This window comes from Eublepharis macularius, chromosome 3, assembly GCF_028583425.1.
Source record: "Eublepharis macularius isolate TG4126 chromosome 3, MPM_Emac_v1.0, whole genome shotgun sequence".
In the NCBI taxonomy this organism is placed as follows: domain Eukaryota; kingdom Metazoa; phylum Chordata; class Lepidosauria; order Squamata; family Eublepharidae; genus Eublepharis; species Eublepharis macularius.
This window is the reverse complement of record NC_072792.1, coordinates 52,468,081-52,487,000: the sequence shown is the minus strand read 5'-3', so window position 1 is coordinate 52,487,000 and position 18,920 is coordinate 52,468,081. Positions and strand designations below refer to the sequence as shown.

The window sequence follows — 18,920 nt, the reverse complement described above, 5'->3', positions numbered from 1 at the left end:
ATAAATGAAGCAGTTAAGATGTCCCCCATACCAACAAACTGGGATTTAAATAAACTAAGTGTGTACAAGGACTTACTGTACTTATATAAACAACCACTAATGTATCGGTTTCTTCCAACAGATTTAATCAAGACAACAATAATTATGCAATCACATGATTTCCTATAGTCACAAGGCTTGATCTATGATATTAAGTAATATCCTGCAGCCTAAGAAACCAGTATAAATGAATCCTTTGTTGCAAAGTTTGTATATAGTTGTCATAAGATAAAACATTTTCAAACCATACCAACCCTGTTTGATAAGCTCTGAAAACTCAGGAAATACAATAGAAACATGATAAATGTAGGTCTGGAAAAAAACTAGGGCACATTTCTATTTCAATTTTCAAATCTTTTAGCTAATCTGTATGAAGCAAGAAATTATATTAATCTGTTCATACTTACATTCTTTGCCCAGAAAGAAGGAATAAAAACAGAGGTGGTTGATGCTCAGATAAAGCCATCCCTGTCGAGGAACTCTACCCTTCCAGCAGCAACATGAGTAATAGGTAATCAGTTTCTCTGCTTCAGGGAAGTTAAATCTGGTCTCAAATTTCACTAGAGCTTCTCTGAACTTCTCAGGATTTTCCTCTTGCTCGGCTACTTTACTGCTGGTTTCTTCTGCAATTAATGCCTAAGTCAATAATAAATTAATGTGTTACTGCAGACCCTGAACTGTCCATATCCAACCAAATAAGTACATTGCTTTCAGTGACTGTACTAGCAAATTAAACTTGGGTTTTTATTCTTACCATTCTAACGACAAATTATCCACTGTGTAGTGACAACAATTAACTCGCAACAGAGTAAGCTCATGAAGAATAACTGGAGGTAGGGGCAGAGGGAGAGGGAATGTACAAAGAAGCCTACTAGCCAGTACCATAATGTTATTCATTGTTCAGTGGCTTGAAGACAGGCTTCTCTTCTCGCAGACTCCCATCCCAAACACAGACTTCCATTACTACCCTAATGTAAGCATGATGCTAGATCTACTGCTCTCAAGCTCTTTCCTTACTTGCATACTGGTAGCAAATCAAAACTGATAGCAGCAGTTGCTTGAAAGGCCAACAGGCAAGCAGATGGGGAAACAATAATCCCTTCTGCCAGAGTTCTTCATCCCAGTTGACTGTGGCTGTCATCACTCTTGTGGGTACTGCGTTGGGCTGGGTAGGTCAAAGAGGGGCTCCTTTCCAAGCAAATGCCAGCCTGACCCAGCCACCTACGATATACCTGCCGTATCTCTGCAGCTACATATTCAAGCAAATGTGCACTGACTTTTAAAGTTCACTGTTCTCAGGAAGCTGCCTCAAGACATACTGATGACAGCAATGTATAACTATCTTAAATAAATAAATACTGTCTTCACCGTACTCTCTAGAGAATACACCCTCCTTTCAGGCTGAAGCAGTGGCAGCTCCACTGGATTGACTGTAGGGAAAGACTAAAAGACTTTCCATCCAGCTAATGTAATTAGCCACTTTCATGGTGCCTTCAGATAGTGATTGCTAGGGGTAAATCTCCCTGGCAGGGGATCGTGGAAACAGCTGGAAACCTCCCCGACTGTATTATACCTCTAGGCATATATTTGCCAGTTGGACAGCAAAAGGAAATCTCTGAAATTCTAAAATTTTCTATATATAGTTATGAAGTGTAGTAGAACTTGCAACAGGCTCTTAACTACAGTCACGAGGAAAACACAATCGTGTTATACACATCTTTACTACTGATAAAGAATGAATTTTTGCAAGACAGAGATAGCCAAAGTAAATAGCTCTTCTAATTACATGGCAATTTGCTTCAGGTACAACAGAAGTATCCTTCCTGAATTTTTAAGCAGACTTGCATGGCAAACCCTGGGATCAGACACTGCAGCAAAGGTCAGAAAACAAAATACTAAATGTAGAGTTGGGAATTGCACAAATCTAATCTCTTCACTTTCAAAAACAAAGGCTCTTGATTTCTCCCCTATGAATGATAAACTAGCGCTTCTGTGCAATGGTGCCTATTCTAGTTTTTAAATGAGAGTTCTGGTAGGAAGTTCTTTTCTAGTTATTATGCTGTTTCAAGAATTACGGTGTGAGGAAGCATACAGATTTTCTTAAATAAATAAATCCTATTTCGTGTGACTGTAAGTGCACAGACGCATGATGTTCTACCCAAGAGAATGTAAAGAGATTGAATTTTTCATATTTATCCGAGAAAATAGTTGAATGAGCTAGCGAACAGAGAAAGAAAGGAAGTTTTTAATATCTGTGCTTTGATTGATATATTTTACTGCACATATTTTAGAAAACAATACAGAAACATGGGGAAAAGTTCAAGAGTACACAGTTGCAATTCCTTAAGCTGTAAGAACAGAAAGTTCATCTGTTTATCAACCCAGCTAGTACATTTTTGCTCCTATAAAGAAGAAAGACAAACATTCCTCCACAATAGCCTTTTTAAACAACTTTGCCAGTAAAAGAGATGAAAACAGGCATTTCTTATACCTTTATTTTTCCTTTGACAAAACTAACAATATCTTCTTTATTATCAAAAACAGACAACGTGTGGAGTAAGTTTTGTTCCAGCCACTCCCAATGATGATTTATTTCCTCATCTGTTGCACCTAGGACAAGAGACAGAAAACAAGTGGAGCAAGGTACCATTGTGGGGGGAAAGTTTTAAATATTTAAGAAAGGATGTAATAAAATAGCTGAAAAATAGTTATGGCACCAAGAATTAAAAAAGATACAGTAATACACTAAATTTAGCCCAATTCACATTCTTATTTTTTCTGTTTTAGTACTTTTTGTCTTTATCAAGACCATATTTAAAGTCTTCTGAAGAAAGACCTTTGTTTTGTATTCTGGTATTATTTAAAATTAGCAATAAAATGCTGTTTGACTTGATCCATTTGTGTGCATGATTTACACACAGTTAAAGATATTTCCCCACTTTCCTGACACTTTAAGGTGGAAGCAACCATGGCTATTTTCTGTAGGACCACAGGACAGCATCATTTGAGGTCAAAAAACAGGCAAAGTAGAACATTTAATGCAGAGACAGACAACTCAAATGGGGTTAGAATGGACCTTGATTAGAACTAAGTTGGCCAGTTGTGAAAGTATGACATCATAAGGCCTTGCCCCATGACTTTCAGTGCTTGGGATGCTGGGGCTATCTCACAAATTACTGGCTTGTGCAGAATCAGTTTGCCAATGGGTCATAAAGGGAAGGAAGACGAGGTTTAACCTTTCAACTTCTACCAGGATTCATTATTGTAAACCTGGCTCCCTGCTATGCTGTAATATTGAAAGATGTTATAATCTTGTCTGTTCAAGCCCTCAAACATAATTATTTTTGTCATCAGCGCAAAAAAGGAAATAATCAGGGCTGGGTACAACAGTGGGCACAATACCAAGCACTCTCCAAACCTCATACATAGAGCCAGCAGCTCTACCCAACAAGGGAAAGGCATAAAGGAGAACAGTAGAGTATCAGGTAAATCTCAAAATCTAATCTGTGCTCTGTGACCATTAAAGATACTGTACAGAGCCTCACACAAGAGAGATGATAAATATAGCTAAATATTTTCCACTTTCCTCTGCTAGGTTTCCCATAGAAAATGCTATTTGTCAAGGAAACTTTCCAAGATTTAATTTCCTCAACAGGAAGGCCTTATGACGATAGATCTTGATAAACACCATCCATCAAGGTAACTCCTGCTAAAACACATGCACACATTGAAAACACCAGTATTAAAATGGCCTTTACCAGCTTTTTAATATGATGAAAGACTTCGTAATATCACCAAAAGTTGTGAAGCTACAGCTTCTCACAGTTGTGTTCAAACACAAACAGTGAAATACTATACAATAGTACTGCTATCTATTGACTCTTGCCAACTTAACAAGCAGCAGCTGCTGTTTAGAAAGACAAGGGACTAGATGGAGGAACCAAGTTTACACTGCTATAGTACTTATACCTGGTGTTGATAATGCTACAGATAACTATTTTTATTTGAAAATAAGTGGAAATGAGATGGATAAAGGAATAGGATGAAAGATACAGCTATATGGAGAAAAACACCTGATTGGGTGGCAGGAGCAAGCGGGATTTATAAAGCTGAAAGAGAGGGCCTGTCTTTGACTGTCTTTAGGCTAAAAAAGAGCTATCAGATCCATTAAAAACTGGATATTTGATCTATATGTTTAATATAATTAACAGTTTTAAAATTCTGCTTATTCTTTGCTTCAGGACAACCTGGGGGTTAGGGGTATGATGGGGTATTAATAAAAATCTAAATAAAGGGCTTCCAAATGAAGCAGGACACCCTCTCAACCTTGAAGCCTGGATTTCTGTTCCTCTTATGTAGTGCAAAGAATTCTGAGGTTAACAGCAGTCAGGTCTTCTCTGAGAAACAGTGGGCTGGATTTATGAGTTTCTATAAATATATGCCTAGAAACATATTACAAATACATTCTATAAATAATGTCTGAGAGTAGATGTTTATCCTGTTCTTTCCTCTAAATTTAATTCCACATGCAATTATTTTGGTCATCCAACATCCCTTTGCATTAGTTCTATTTCCTTTCTCATGTTAATGTACACAGAGTTTAGAACTTGTGCAGTGTAGCAATATTTTAAACTCTAGGCAAACTGATAGTTAAAAAAATTAGCATTCCATTCTTCAACAACGTCATAACCAGACAGTAAAATGGATAGCAGGAATATTGTGGCACCACAAAATGACTCCAGAGAATTTGACAACAGGGACAACACTTGAGAGCTTTAAATATCTCCGTGCTGTATAAATTCAAACTGTCTATAAGCTACTTTAACAAATCATCTCTAACAGTGTGTATCCTTGTGACAGTAAAGCAGTGAACAGAGATAAGAACCAAAGTAGGTAAAGGAGTGAGTGCATTGGGGAGAGGAGGAAGATGGGAAGAACAGCTGGCAGTGAACAAGACAGGCAACAGACACTTAAAATTATTAACAAGGCTGTTCTGATACACCTTTCATTTTCTGATACAAACATCAGAACAAAAGACATTAGAAATGCCTTATAAATATATGAGCAGAGGCATAATCTTAGCAATTTCACCCTTTTTTTCTGGAAGAAGGTCAAAGTAATAGTAGTATGCAAAAATCAATCCCTCCTGTCTAGAGTGAGAGTCCACCTGTTGTTTTCCTGACTGCAATCAAGCCTAGAAAGACTGTTTCAATGCTGCTGGTGGCAGCATTCCATGGCAAGCAAACTTAAATAATTTAAGCTTTTTCTCCACCATTTATGAACCTAACTTTATGTAGCCACCAAAATGCTTTGGCTGCATATTGCTGCTCAATGCAGCATCGATGCTATGAAAATTATTTTCCCATTGTTTTGATTAATGCATTTATATTATAATACCCTCTTCTAATGAAAAATCCTTCTCATTATTAAGCACCAGTGTGGGGAAAGGCTGGCCAGCACAGCTGACAAAACATCAGGGAGCTACAAACTTTTAGGGAGGGAAGGATACAATGTGGCAAAGGAGAGAGGACAATTCAGTCTTTCCCACACTTTTTCATTGGTTCTGGCCCCATACTGCATCGATTTCTTTCTATACTTCTGCTCGCATGGTCAGATACCCTGATTCAGTCTCCAAGCTGCTTCCCAGACGGAGAAAGGCTGCAACTGTCGCAGAATCAATCTTTCCTTGGCTTTTCTGTATCTTTTCTGGCCTCTGCCGCATGGTGAACTTTACATCAGGCTTTCTGCATATTCAGCCCATGAGGATCAGATCCGCTTTATTCATCCATCCTGGCCCCATATTGCCTCAATTCTTTAATTCAACACTTCAAGGGAGTTGAACCAAAGTGGTGTCTGTTTTTTATTTCTGCACTAGAAAAATGCCCTGTTTCTGCTGCGGGCTTTCTGGACACATCCATTAGCAGATCACTAAGATCAGGTCAGTTTCCTCAGCTGGAGGTCTGAGGACTGGTCAGTTTCCTCAGTTGATCCACTGAGGAAACTTACAAGATTTGGGGGGGGGGGGTGTTAATGGACACCACCTTGCAATGCTGTTGTCCTAATTTTAAAAAAATGCCAGAAAAGAACAGACTAAACAGTACAGGAAACACAGGTAAAAACTTCAAAATATAAAGAGGAATTGAGGACTCTGCAGAGTTTTTGTGTTAGTTGTATTGCAGTACACCTCCACTGCAGTGGCAACTTTTTTTTCTTACAGGAACCAATGTTGCCATCCAGTTTTTAAAAATTCAGGAAAAAACTAGATTGGCTGCTGTTCAATCAGGACGCAGGGGAATAAAGGGGAGAGTGAAAGGCAGAGCCAGGTCCAGGTCTCTCTCCAAAGAAAGCATTTTTAAAAAGACCCAGTTTGATTTTGCTGGGTTAAAAATTGGGTTGTGTGTGCAGGGAGAAAAGCTGTAGGAAAGTGAGGGAAAGATTGATTCTGCAGCAGTTGCAGGTTTTCTCCATGCAGAATGCAAAAAAGTCTGGGAAGCAGTTTGGAGACTGAATCAGTGTATTTTGACCATGAGTGCAGAAGTCTGGAGAGAAATCGATGAAGTAGGGGGGCAGAACTGATTTTTAAAAGCCCAGTGTGGAGAAGACCTCTCTCTGCACACATACATCAGTTTTTCCCCCCAACAAAGTCAAACCATGGCTTTTTTTGAAGTGCAGAATGCTTTCTTTGGTGTGAAGCCTGGCCCTGACTTTTACCCTCCCCTTTATTAACCTGCAACCTGACTGGTTGAACAGCAACCATTCAAGTGTTTTCCATTAAAAAAAAACATTGCAAGAGGATACCATTTAAAAAGACAAAAAATCCTCATGGGTTGAAGACACAGAAAAACCAATGTAAAGTTCACCATGCTGAAGAGGCCCTCCTTTCAACAAGCAATGGAAGAACCATGTCTCTTTGAAAGGAATTTTCCTCTGCCACATTTTATGCTCCCCCTCCCTAGAATGCTGTTGCTCCCCCATGTCTGCAAGAACCATATATATTGCGGATAAGCTGTAGGTCATGCCTGAGGATATATATGGAAGCTTATTTCCTTGTATCTGTTTCTACTGTCCAAATCATGTGAGATTTGCTGGAGCAAATCAGAAGCTGCATTAGCTGCAATCTCAAACAACATTCTGAAGTGCTGGGCCTTCCAGATCTATCATATCAAGAACTACCACTCCCAGAGTTCCTTTTGCATAGGCAAAAGAGAGGGAATCCTGGTGGGAAGGGCAAATCAAAGTCCCATAAGATAGTGGGAGCAAGTGCTGCTGCTTCTTCTGGTAGGATTTGGTGGCCCAAAATATATGTAAGTGCACACAGTCTCTATGCTGCCATGTCCGGTGGTGGCTATAAATACAGTCAGGCAACCAGAAATGCAACTAGGTTTTAAAAAAAGGGAACAAAAAGAAACTAAAGAAAATCAATCTATGCCCCAGCTTTTCAAACCAGACAAGGCATTTCTGCAGTCGAGCAATAATACAGTTAACTAGGGAAACAGTTAACTAGGGAAACAAAATCAAGATGAAAATGATTTCTATATAGAGACTCTGTGGCAACTAATTTTCTGTGAAATGTGCATAGTCCTATAGTTTCTTTGCATGCTGCCAGTGAATGTGGAAGAAGCAGAAGGAAATTTCAGCAAACTAGCTCTCATCAAAAACTGCAGGTATTATCAACGGAGCAAGAACAGTTAACCCATCTAGCCATTTCATTTATTGAGTGTAAACTTGCAAGAGAAATTGACTTTGGGGGGCTAGTTCATGATTTTGCAATGAAAAAGAACAGAAAAATAAATCTTTAAGTTAATTGATGTAATCTTTGCAGCCACATATTTCCATTAGCTTTTTTTTTCAAAGACACTGACAAGATAATCCCTTTTTAGCGAACAAAAAGTTACAATATAGTTTTTATGTTAGATATTAAAAAATAAAAAACTTTTTAAAAAAAGTTACAATATAGTTATCAAACTTGTAGGACTCTCAGGCTAGATGTTGTTATTAAACAAAAGTTACAAAAGCAGACATTTTTTAGAAATGTAGAATATGTAACAATTTCATCAGTAAAACAAACTTTTTTCACGGTTCATGAGACTGTATGCATTGGTTGAGGAACTGGGGTGTTGGTATGTGTAGGGGGGGCATTTTACATCTTTGTACTGAGCCTGAAAAAATAATGCTTGGGTCTTGCTGGATTGAAAAACTACGCTATTCTTTCCCATTACTGGGTGCCATGAAGGTCATTCCTATGCAGAAGGCCAACCAATTAAGTTCAGTTGTGCTATTTGGACAAAATCGAGATGTGGACAAAATCAAGGATGTGGACAAAATCGAGAGGGTACAGAGGAGAGCGACGAGGATGATCAGGGGTCTGGAGACTGAGCCCTGCAAGGAAAGGCTGAGGGCCTTGGGAATGTTTAGTTTGAAGAAGAGGAGATTGAGGGGGAACATGATTGTTCTCTTTAAGTATTTGAAAGGCTGTCATTTGGAGGAGGGCAGGGAGCTGTTCCAGTTGGCAGCAGAGGGTAGGACCTGAAACAATGGGTTTAAATTACATGCACAAAGGTACCGGCTGGATATTAGGAAGAACTTTTTCACAGTCAAAGTAGTTCAAAAGTGGAATCAGCTGCCTAGGGAGGTGGTGATGAGCTCCCCTTCACTGACAGTTTTCAAGAAGAGGCTGGATGAATATTTGTCAGAGATGCTTTAGGCTGATCCTGCACTGGTCAGGGGGTTGGACTAGATGATCTGTATGCCCCCTTCCAACTCCATGATTTTATTTTCCAAGCAAGCGGGCACAGGACTGCACCTTCAAGCACTTTTAATATTGTGTAACTAATTTTCTATACCTGGAAATGTTACAAATTATGTTTTGGTTGTTAAATAAGCACTTAAGCACACAGCAATATTATTAATTCAGGTTACCTTAAGCTTCTTTGACATGCAGCCCATAGCATGCTCAGACATTATTTCTGTCTGGTATGCAACTCACCAATGGCTATGGCCCAGTAAACTTCGGATCCATTCAATAACTCACCACATGCTATGGCAGAATAAATAGGTGATCCTGGCACTTGAAGCAAAATTCGAAATGGAGCTACACGGGCATTAGAATCAAGCACAGCATCCAGAGCACCTACCAAACGACCTGAACAAATATAAAGAAGAAGAAAAACAAAAGTCATGTTTTAAGAAAAGACTACGAATTCTCATAGTAATTTTTTGTTTAGCTGGTTACACAAGTATCCCCCCCAAACTGACATGCACAAGAGAAATATGGACAGTCAGACAATGAAGTGACCTAATAAGACAAAAGAAGGGTTAAGTTGCCATCCTTTTAATCAGTTTGCAGCATTACATCTGAGTCAATGTTTGATAAAGATGCAAAATCCATGTTGTCCTGAAGTCTACTTTTTAAGGCATTAAAGTTTCATAACATTTGTTCTTGAGAAAGAGCAATCTTAATACAATGTTGCAGATTCATTAAATTAATGTCAAGGAGAAATCTGCAATTCTCAGTTTACGTGTTCAAGAGTAAGTCTCATTGCAGCATGTCTACACCAATACTTTTATTGGGATTTGTATATAGCACATCTGAACCACACTAGCCATATGGCAATTGTGCTGATACCCATACTTTATACAGCAAAGAATTTCACAATGCAACCGTGGCTGGAAAACAAAAACATTGCACACAATCCCATGAATCAGGGCACCTCTTTCAGGGTCTGCTTCTGCTGCTTTTAGTTTAGTGATAAACTGTTCTACAAACAGCATCAGAAAAGCCTTTAATCGCAACTGGAATTATTTCCAAGCAAATGTCTAGAAGACTGTAGCCAAAGATAAAGATGGTAAGTAAATGAATATGAAATACCTCATACCTAGAAGGGAAAGCAACATCTGCTCCCATAACAAAAATAATATAATAAATCAACTATTATCTGATAAGGGAGATAGATGTTAATTTTGTAAAAGCATTAATCAAAACTAGAGTTATTTACTTCTTTCAACATATCATATAATCCTACATTGCTGGAAATCAGGTGTCAAGTAGCCACTGTCAATCAAAATGCAGTTTCAGTATAGGTAAAAGCCAGATCAGTAACTCATCCTATATGACTTTATAACTTCTGCACACTGTGGCTTTACAGAAATCAAAAGTGAATTCCCCACACCACGTCACTTCTTGTTTCTCATGTTTAATTCTTCCTCCTAAATGACTGCTAATGACAGCCAGTTCCTCATCTCCCCCATTCCTCTGCACTTCAGATTAACCTTTCTATCACATTAACACACGTAAGACTTTCAGCTTCAAATCAGTTCAAAATAAGATTTTTCAAAGCTTCAGAAAAAACCTGATAAAATGAGCTGGATTATCTGCAACAGCAATATAAAAATTGGCTGAAAGTGGGCAAAATGTCCTTTATTGAGTTCTGCTGATGGAAGAGGCAGAGAGGGCTGGTCTTGCTTGCATTATTCACCACAGAGGAGCCACCCTTATGCTGCCTGGTCATTCATGCGAGCCCTGTTGGCACTATGTTTTCAAGTGTCAAAAGTGCCTGCTCTTGAAATGCGAAGCACTTCTGAAGCTTATTATACTGGCACTAATTGAATCTGGTTCAGTACATTTATTTTATTTCTTCCAGTCCTAACTTTGTTTCCAACGTGCATGTTTCTATCTGGGGCATTATTTTGATGTGGGGCCTTTTAAAATAAATGCTCCGCTTCCTCATGAGGTGTTATCATTATGTAGGAGGATGTCTGAATATAACTAGCCTGCTAAAAGAGTAATCCGATGCAGAGTTACTCCAATTTAAGCCTACTGAAACTGATGCAACAAATTTGCTTTCTTTCCTATTCAAAATATGCGCTTTAAAAATATTCTATATACAAATGAGCAAGAGAGTGAGGACTACTTTCCAATTCTGCAACTGCAAAGGTTACTTCTGCTTTAGAGATAAGTATTTAACATGATATGGTACATAATTGCTGGATTAGGTCTGTTTACCTGCAGTGCTAGAAAGATATACAGTTTACAAAAGACACTCTTGCCAAAAAAGACAGACAGAAAGAAAGAAAATGTAACGTTTCGTTTGGGTATGATATCATCAACCATCTATTTCTTATCAAATTTTGAAAAGATTTGGTACTACACAATTTGAAAATAATTATATAACTTTATTGCTTCATCTTATATTATAATGCTAAAAAGATAGAGACATTCGAGGTCAGTTGTATGACAGCCATATATTTTTCATGTAATCAGTCACCTGAAGGTAATCTTTTCACATCAGTGTAAAATTAGTTTTGATGCCTATAAACTCAAACAAAGCTCACAGCTCTCTAATAATTGAATTTTCTCTTCTACAACTAAAAAGCTTTTGTTAGCCATCCACATTTAACCAACGAAGTTTTATTGTGTGTGCTTTTCATATTTATATACACAGAGAACTCCCCTATGCCTTTTTCCTTCTGCTGTGGAGGACACACTGTATCTGGGCCACAGTCATGCTGGTTGCAGCATTCATGCCAGTGAACAAATTTTAACTCTGTTATACTAATTTTCAATGTAGGATCAAAATATATTAATAAAGCAGTTACGTAAGCCATTTATCTTGATTAGTATATAGTTATTTTATACCTTTCCACCTCATTTCAGCAAAGTATTTGATGCTGTAAAACAATACAATTACAATGTGTGGCTATGACAAACTGCTCAATCACGCAACTTGCATCATAAGCAAATTATGACCCTAATTCAACAAGCAGGCTTACCACTAAAATAAAAGAGCAGAGAATAATGAAATCCTAAACAGAGTTACCCCAATCTAAGCCCACTGAAATCAATTTCATTATAAGTTGACCTTCAACTAAAAGAATCCTGAGTGATGACCTACCTACTGGTTTCAAATTAATCGTACTTTCATACATTATTCTCTCTACCTTGGCGCACACATATAGTTTGCAAGTAAATTTATGCTTAAAACAGCCTTGAAGTAACACAAATGTTAGAAAGTCAGAGAGAGAAACAGAAACAAAGAGCCTGCTTGTAGTCACACAGAACTAAAAATTCAAGAACTAGCAGAGGGGGCAAAAGCGCCTATTTCTTTATCCTCAACTTTACAATTGCAAGGCAGAGAATAGCTAGCTCCCTCATGCTGTTCCCTATATAAAAGGAAATAGCAGGAAATTTAAGAGCTGTAAAACACTTCTGAAAATCTGGTGCCAGGATTTTAGCTATTTTGTAAACTTCTAGGATTATGACGTGCTACATTACATGCCTATATTACTATAGTATCAAACAGCAGAGAACCAGCTTGGTGCAGTCGTTCAAGTACCGAGCTACAATTTGGAAGACCTAGTTTAGAATTCCCACTGTGCCACAAAGCATGCTGGATGCTCTTGGAACAGTCATTCTCTCAGCCTAATACCTCACAGGGTTGTTGTGGGGGTAAAATGACAGAAGTAGAACCAATTATGCTGGTGTGAACTCCTTGGAGAAAGGGTGAAAAAATGTAATAAACAAGTGGTTTACAGTGTCACTCGAGATGTACACAGAACACTCAACCACAGTTTAATAACCTTATTTAAAAACACTGAGGAGATTTCTAAATAATATTTATTGTTATCCTTACAATAGAGTTTGGAGGCAGAAGGAACTACTGGGCATAAGTAAGGGATTAAATATCCAATGCTGAAATACCATCAAGCAATTTCTGATTTTATTTTTAAAGTATATAGTATTAGATCTGTCATCATTTGAGAAAACATTAATATTATAGAATGAACTCTACAGTACATACTATTTAATAGATAACATAAATGCCCTAGGATTTACTGAACCACCACGTGAAAATCAGTTTTGATCCAACAAGTCAGGTATTAAAACTTTCCAGTTCAGTTTTTCAGTATATATAATGGTAGAGAACAGTGAATGTAATGGTAAAAAAAGAAGTTGTTGTACTGAGTATTTAGTACCCTGGTTAACTAGGGTCGCCAGTCCCTCTCTGGGGATGGGGGATTCCCCACTGCCACCCTCCACCCCCCGCGGGCTGCAACTGCCCAGATCGGGTCCAAATTGGCTTGGATTGGGCCTGCATTGGGCCGAGATCAGGCCATTGCAGAGTGAAGTAGCGCTCCAGCACTCTGCTGCGGCCTGATTGGGGCTGAAACGGTCTGGATTGGGCACAAATCAGGGCTAGAGTTGCCAGTCCCCTGCTAGGAGCAGGGGATCCCCCACTCCCACCCTCCTGCCCCCACTTACCTGGCCAATGGGGGGAAAAGGCGGAGGAATGCACCTCCCGGGTGCACTCCTAAGAGTTGCTGTGTGCTCCTGCATGCCGCAACTGCCCAGATTGGGTCCAAATTGGCCCACATTGGGCCCGAAATAGCTCTGTAGCATCCTGATCTCCCTGAATCAGCCCGAATTGGTGCCAAATTGGCCAAGATCTGGCCTGAATTGCACTACTGCAGAGTGCAGTAGTGCTCCTGCACTCCACAGCAGCACGAATTGGCCCGATTTGGCCCCCTGAGGAGCACGGGAGCACTCCCAGGGTGGCACCTGGCCTGCATGATGACATCACTTCCTGGAAGTGACATTATTGTGCAGGCCAGGAGCATGCGCCACTATAGGTGCCAAGCATCAAGCCTCCCACCTAGTGGATGGGGGGACCCGGGAACCCTAAAGTTAACACAGACAGCCAACATTTGCTGAGTACGTGCACAATACACCACAGCAGAAGCAGGGAGAAGAGAAAGTATGACTCCATGCCACAACCAGAACCAGGCTGTGGGCCCTTCCACTCCAATAAAAATATGCCACAACCACCTGCTGCCTGTGCCACTCATTATGCATGCTACCGATTAGTACTGTGCTCTAGAGAAGTGGTCTTCAACCTTTCCAGATCTAGGACCAATTGGGCAGCAAGTACTTGAAAGTAAGTAACTTTTTATCAGCATCACGACAGGTCCAGACTGTGTTAAAAAACAATCCACACCAACAATGAGTGGCCTCAATTCACTGTACTACATCTCCTCTCAGCATGCATGCAAAGAGATGCAGTGAATGTAACACCCTTGCTCTCTACACATGCACCCAAGCAGTAAATCCTTCCTAAAAGCAGTCAGATTTGTCGCTCTATAAGAACTACAACTAACAAGTTAAAGACCGCTGCTCTAGAGTATATTCCTCCCATAAAACAGATATTGAGGAGGCACATAACTGGTTTCCTTTACAGATGGCCAAAACCAACTGCCACACCAAAGATCAGTGGTTACTGGTGTTCAGAGTGGCAACTTGCTCTGGATATTTATACAGTCATGGAGGTGACTGGATGGTTTTGGGTGGACCACTAACTTCCAGATTAACCAATATTATAAATAAGGTTGCCAGGTAGGGCCTAGCAACCAGCAGGAGACTGGGGAGGAAACATGGAAGGCATCTAATGGTGACATCACTTTTGGGGAAAATCCAAATGTGACATCAGTCCTCTCAGGAATTACCAGAGACTTTGGTAAAACCAGTTTCTGGTGATTCCTAGAGAAGACTGATGTCACATTTGCTTTTCCCCAGAAGTGATGGCACAACCTTGACTCAATGGCCATTTAAAAAATTTTTCTCCTGCTGCTTTAGAGTGACAGCAAGAAAAGTAAGTCAGGGAACTTCCCATTTCTGGTGGGGGGCTGACAACCCTGATTACCACTAAGTTAAGAATATATGATAAACTATACCAAATTATTGGGGTAAGAATGTGGAAAAACTTTAAATACTTGAAGATTCCTTACAGTTGCTCTACTAGATGCTGTCATTATAATTTTTTACACCAAACTCTTCCAGATATCTTTATCATCCTATATATCTCAGAATTATTGAAAGTATCCCATTTTGTCATACACTATTTCACAAACAACCAAGTGCTCTGACTATAACAAGATCTATGGGCACTCAAAGGTAATGTTAACACTGAATCTTAATCACCAAAGCATTAACAACAACAACTGTTTATATACCCCTGTTCTAAACAGATCAGTGCCCCGTTCAGAGCAGTAAACAAAATCAGTGTTATTATTAACCTCACAATACAGCTGAGAAACTGAGGCTGAGAAGAGTAGCTTACCCAAGACCACCTGCTGAGCTCATGGCAATAGTGGGATTCAAACCAGAACAGTGCTGATCAGCAGTTCAACCACTTAACCACTATGCTACAGCAACTCCAATTATTAAGCATGAAGCAAAAAAAATAACCCTCCCAAAAATATCACTATCAATTTCTGTGAATAGTAAACAACACACTCAGTGTACCTTTAAACCCTCTGAACTGAGAAATATTGATAGAGAAAATGACACTTTTTCCTCTACCATTCTCACGCCATACAAATCTACATAGTATATGTTGGTATTCTGGCCTTCTGAAGCTGTGCTTTTTGTTGCTGCTTTTCTGGATAACAAAGTTTATTCAAACTCACTGTTATTTACGTTATACGTTGACAAGTTCTTGGTGAAGGTCTGATGAAAAACAGGTACTCCTTTAAAGAGATAATTGTTGACAGGTTATGACTTTTTTTAAAAAAGAGGAAAAATTACAGTCTTTGAATTCCAGTAATGGGCAAGGATAGAATTAACATGTTAACAGAAGCCTGATCTAATTTATATTAAGCAGAATTTTCTGCTATAGGAGTAAAACATAATATATAGTTTTTGAGAAGTGTCTTTGAGAAGAAAACTGGCCTTTGGAATATTATAATCACTTTCAATAGCATCAAATAATGTTTTTCCTATGTTAACTAATAGTATTCAATCTTATTAGAATGCATTTTACAATTTAAAGTCCTGCTCAGACTTTTAAAATGCTACTTTGGTTTTTGACAAATCATAGTGGCATCTCCTTTGAAAATGAGTCAATGTATAGGCTAGCTCAAGGGAAAGAAAAGGGTGGGGGCAGCATCAGATAATGTGAACTACAAAAGCAATAAACCTCAATCTGGTCAAACAGAAAATGTATTCTAACAGAATCCGGATGATGAAGCCCCCATACTGTTCATCACCATCTTCCCTGATGGCAGTGGGATTTGATATTTGGTGAGAGGGAGAGAGAACAGCTTCCAGAAAACATCATCCCAAAGCAGCTCTTTGAGAGATCATTTACATTTAAGAAAGATTTTTGTGTGCGTGGAACTTGATATGCATATAGATTCAGTTAGGATTTTCCTGTCCAGCACTTTTCCCTTTCCTTTTACAATAGTCTGATTCACAAACTTGAAAGTCAGGAACATAGACTCTTAACCAATTTAAACCACTAACTTCAATAGAGCATATGCATTTCTCAGTATTTCTGTCACAGAACCAAGTTATAGGTCTTTCTCATCCCATTTCTCCCCCTTTTTTTGCCAAATTTCTCCATTTCCACAAATTATAATACCTTAGCTACAGGTTTGGAAAGATGCCTGAATAATGACATATTGGGAATATTGCTTTATCAGAACCCTTTCAACTTTCCTCATCAATTATCAATGTACTGGTTTCAGGAAATTAAATTAAGCCTATAAATTTCCCTACAATAATAGGCAGCTGATCAACATGAGCAAATGGTGGAGAGACCAACGGCCAGGAAGGTGGGGGCTGAATGCCAACCAGATATCTCTCTGCTAGCTGCTCTTCTGCTCAGCTCTAGGCTACAATGCGCAAACTAAGAGCCAAAGGACATGTCCACTTCTTACACGTTCCTGTGCACAAAAAGGAGAGCAAACTCAGCAAGAATGTTATTTAGCTGCAGCTAGTCAGCTAGCTATCAGGATCTTCTCCACTCCTCCCCTCTCTACACTTATTATTTTTTTTATTCAGAATACCTTCCACTGACAGCTGTCTCACTCCACTGTAATGTTGTCAGACCCAAATAAGTTTCCCTAGGGACGTATGTATTGCAAGTACTCAGGATGTTTGCTCCTTCCGTTTTCTGCATGCACAGTTTGATTTCATTGCTGCTTATTTTTCAGTCCTGCCACGACAAGCAACAATTACAAAAATTAGTTGTGGTAAGAACGAAAGCAGGTATATTTGGTAAAATATTGACATGGGTCTCTTTTTGCAGTTTTGGATTAAAGGTAAATCCTGGATCTGAAAAGGCTGAAGACTACTGGACTGGATTACCATATATTATCAAAGATTTGGGCGTGGAAAATTCTGCCATTGTTTAAGGAACTAGGCTGCATTATCTTTAAAACTGCTTTCAGTCATTTACTTCTTATACCTGTAGGTATATGACTACAATAAAGCAGTAAACAGTAAATGCATTCCTAAAGGAGTGGGTGAAATAAAATCCATGTGATATAGATGATTATTTTTACACAATCTTGAAATGTTAGCTATTGAGGAAGAATATCATATGCTTTGTGCTAAACTGTTAAAATACATTGATTTTCTGGTCTTCAAGTTATAGGCAATAGAAACATTCCTAAGATTACAAAATACTTTTGCTCTGAGAACAGTAAGGTATCGTGCAAAAAAAAAAGGTCTAACATGTTAATTCTCCTTTCTTTTTAAAGGCAAAATAAAATGAGTTGTGGAACTATATTGAAAAAATAAGATCATTTTTAAAAGATCCTTATCAAAGTTCATGCTTCTTTTCTAAAGCCAATTTCTGATTGGCTGTCAGAAACAGGGAATTATCTGTTGTTGCATTTTGCTTATGGAACTCTCTCCATACACATTAGTCCTGCAGTGATACTTCTACCAGGCAAAAATATTTTTATTTACTCAGACCTCTAGTGTCTTTTGCTACTCCAGTCCTTACCACTGCTGTTTTGATAACGGAGCTTATTGTTTTATGGGGTTTTTTTGTAGTTTTGTTGTATTTTTAGAATTATTGTAAACCGCATTATGAACTTTTTGATGGAGCATAAAAATTTAAAATGAATTTTGTTCTGTTCACCTCTGTTTTGCCAGGAAAATGAAGATCCTTCAGTTAACCAAAAACTTTTGTATACAATGATCAAGCTTATCTTATGGATAAGTTCACTCATATGTGAAAGCATTTCCAATGTTTTCTACATTAATATTTTAAGTTCTCTGTCAGACTGAAAGTAAATGAAAATAACAAAGCAGTTTGAATGAGAAAGCTAAAGCTCATCCTGATTACTATCCTAACTGTGGATACTACATTTTTCAAGATGGTCTGCCACCAAGAGCTCAACATTACAGTCTTAATTTTGAATGTCATCTATAAGATGCCATTCATTGGCCAGGATCTAATTCTGCCAGCTGTAGAAGCTATTTTTAGGTCTGAAAATTAATCCAACAAGATTCTGATAGTGCAGTGTTTTAGCTTTATCTGCTTCAATACATGTGAATAGTTAGTCTACAAAATCTAGTTCACACATTTCTTCAGCCTTACTGTTTCAGTAGCAAACCCAGTGACACGGCATCAAAACTTCAGCATACACCAAAGACCTGAAGTACAAAGTCAACACCTTTTTATTTGAAACAATAACCCTTGCAAATTCCTCTTGAACATTTTTGCTGCCAGAGCAATAGAAGTGAAACTACAGGTCAAAGAAATAAAAGGTAGGTGCATGATCTAACCAAAATAGTAAACATTTTAAAACTGGCAGAGATTAAGCACATGCTTTATTCTCCACTGAAATAGTTTCAAGTATATAACTTTGATACTTTGGCATGATAAAGCACAAATCTACCACTACAGCCCTAAACTGGGTAGCCCAGGTGAGCCTGATCTTGTTAGAACTCAGAAGCTAAGCAGGGTTGATCTTGGTTAGTAATTGGATGGGAGATCTCAAAGGAAGACAAAGCCTGCTTTGCAGAGCCAGGCAATGGAATAACATATCTGTTAGTATCATCCCTTGAAAACCCCACCAGGGGTCATCATAGGTTG

The 18,920-nt window shown here is 38.6% G+C and overlaps 1 protein-coding gene across 2 annotated transcripts in view; it reads right to left on the bottom strand.

The window, feature by feature from the left end:
- Positions 1–18,920, bottom strand: part of TBC1D8 (TBC1 domain family member 8) — a 57,861-nt gene that overhangs the window by 35,413 nt on the left and 3,528 nt on the right. The window contains exons 2-4 of one of the 2 annotated variants that reach the window (XM_054973306.1): positions 9,026–9,181; positions 2,531–2,649; positions 447–675 (exon numbers count right to left, since the gene is read on the bottom strand). In XM_054973306.1, the coding sequence (XP_054829281.1) occupies positions 447–675; positions 2,531–2,649; positions 9,026–9,181 (504 nt within the window). The remainder of the gene's footprint in view (positions 1–446; positions 676–2,530; positions 2,650–9,025; positions 9,182–18,920) is intronic. The other variant, XM_054973305.1, reaches the window with a different exon arrangement.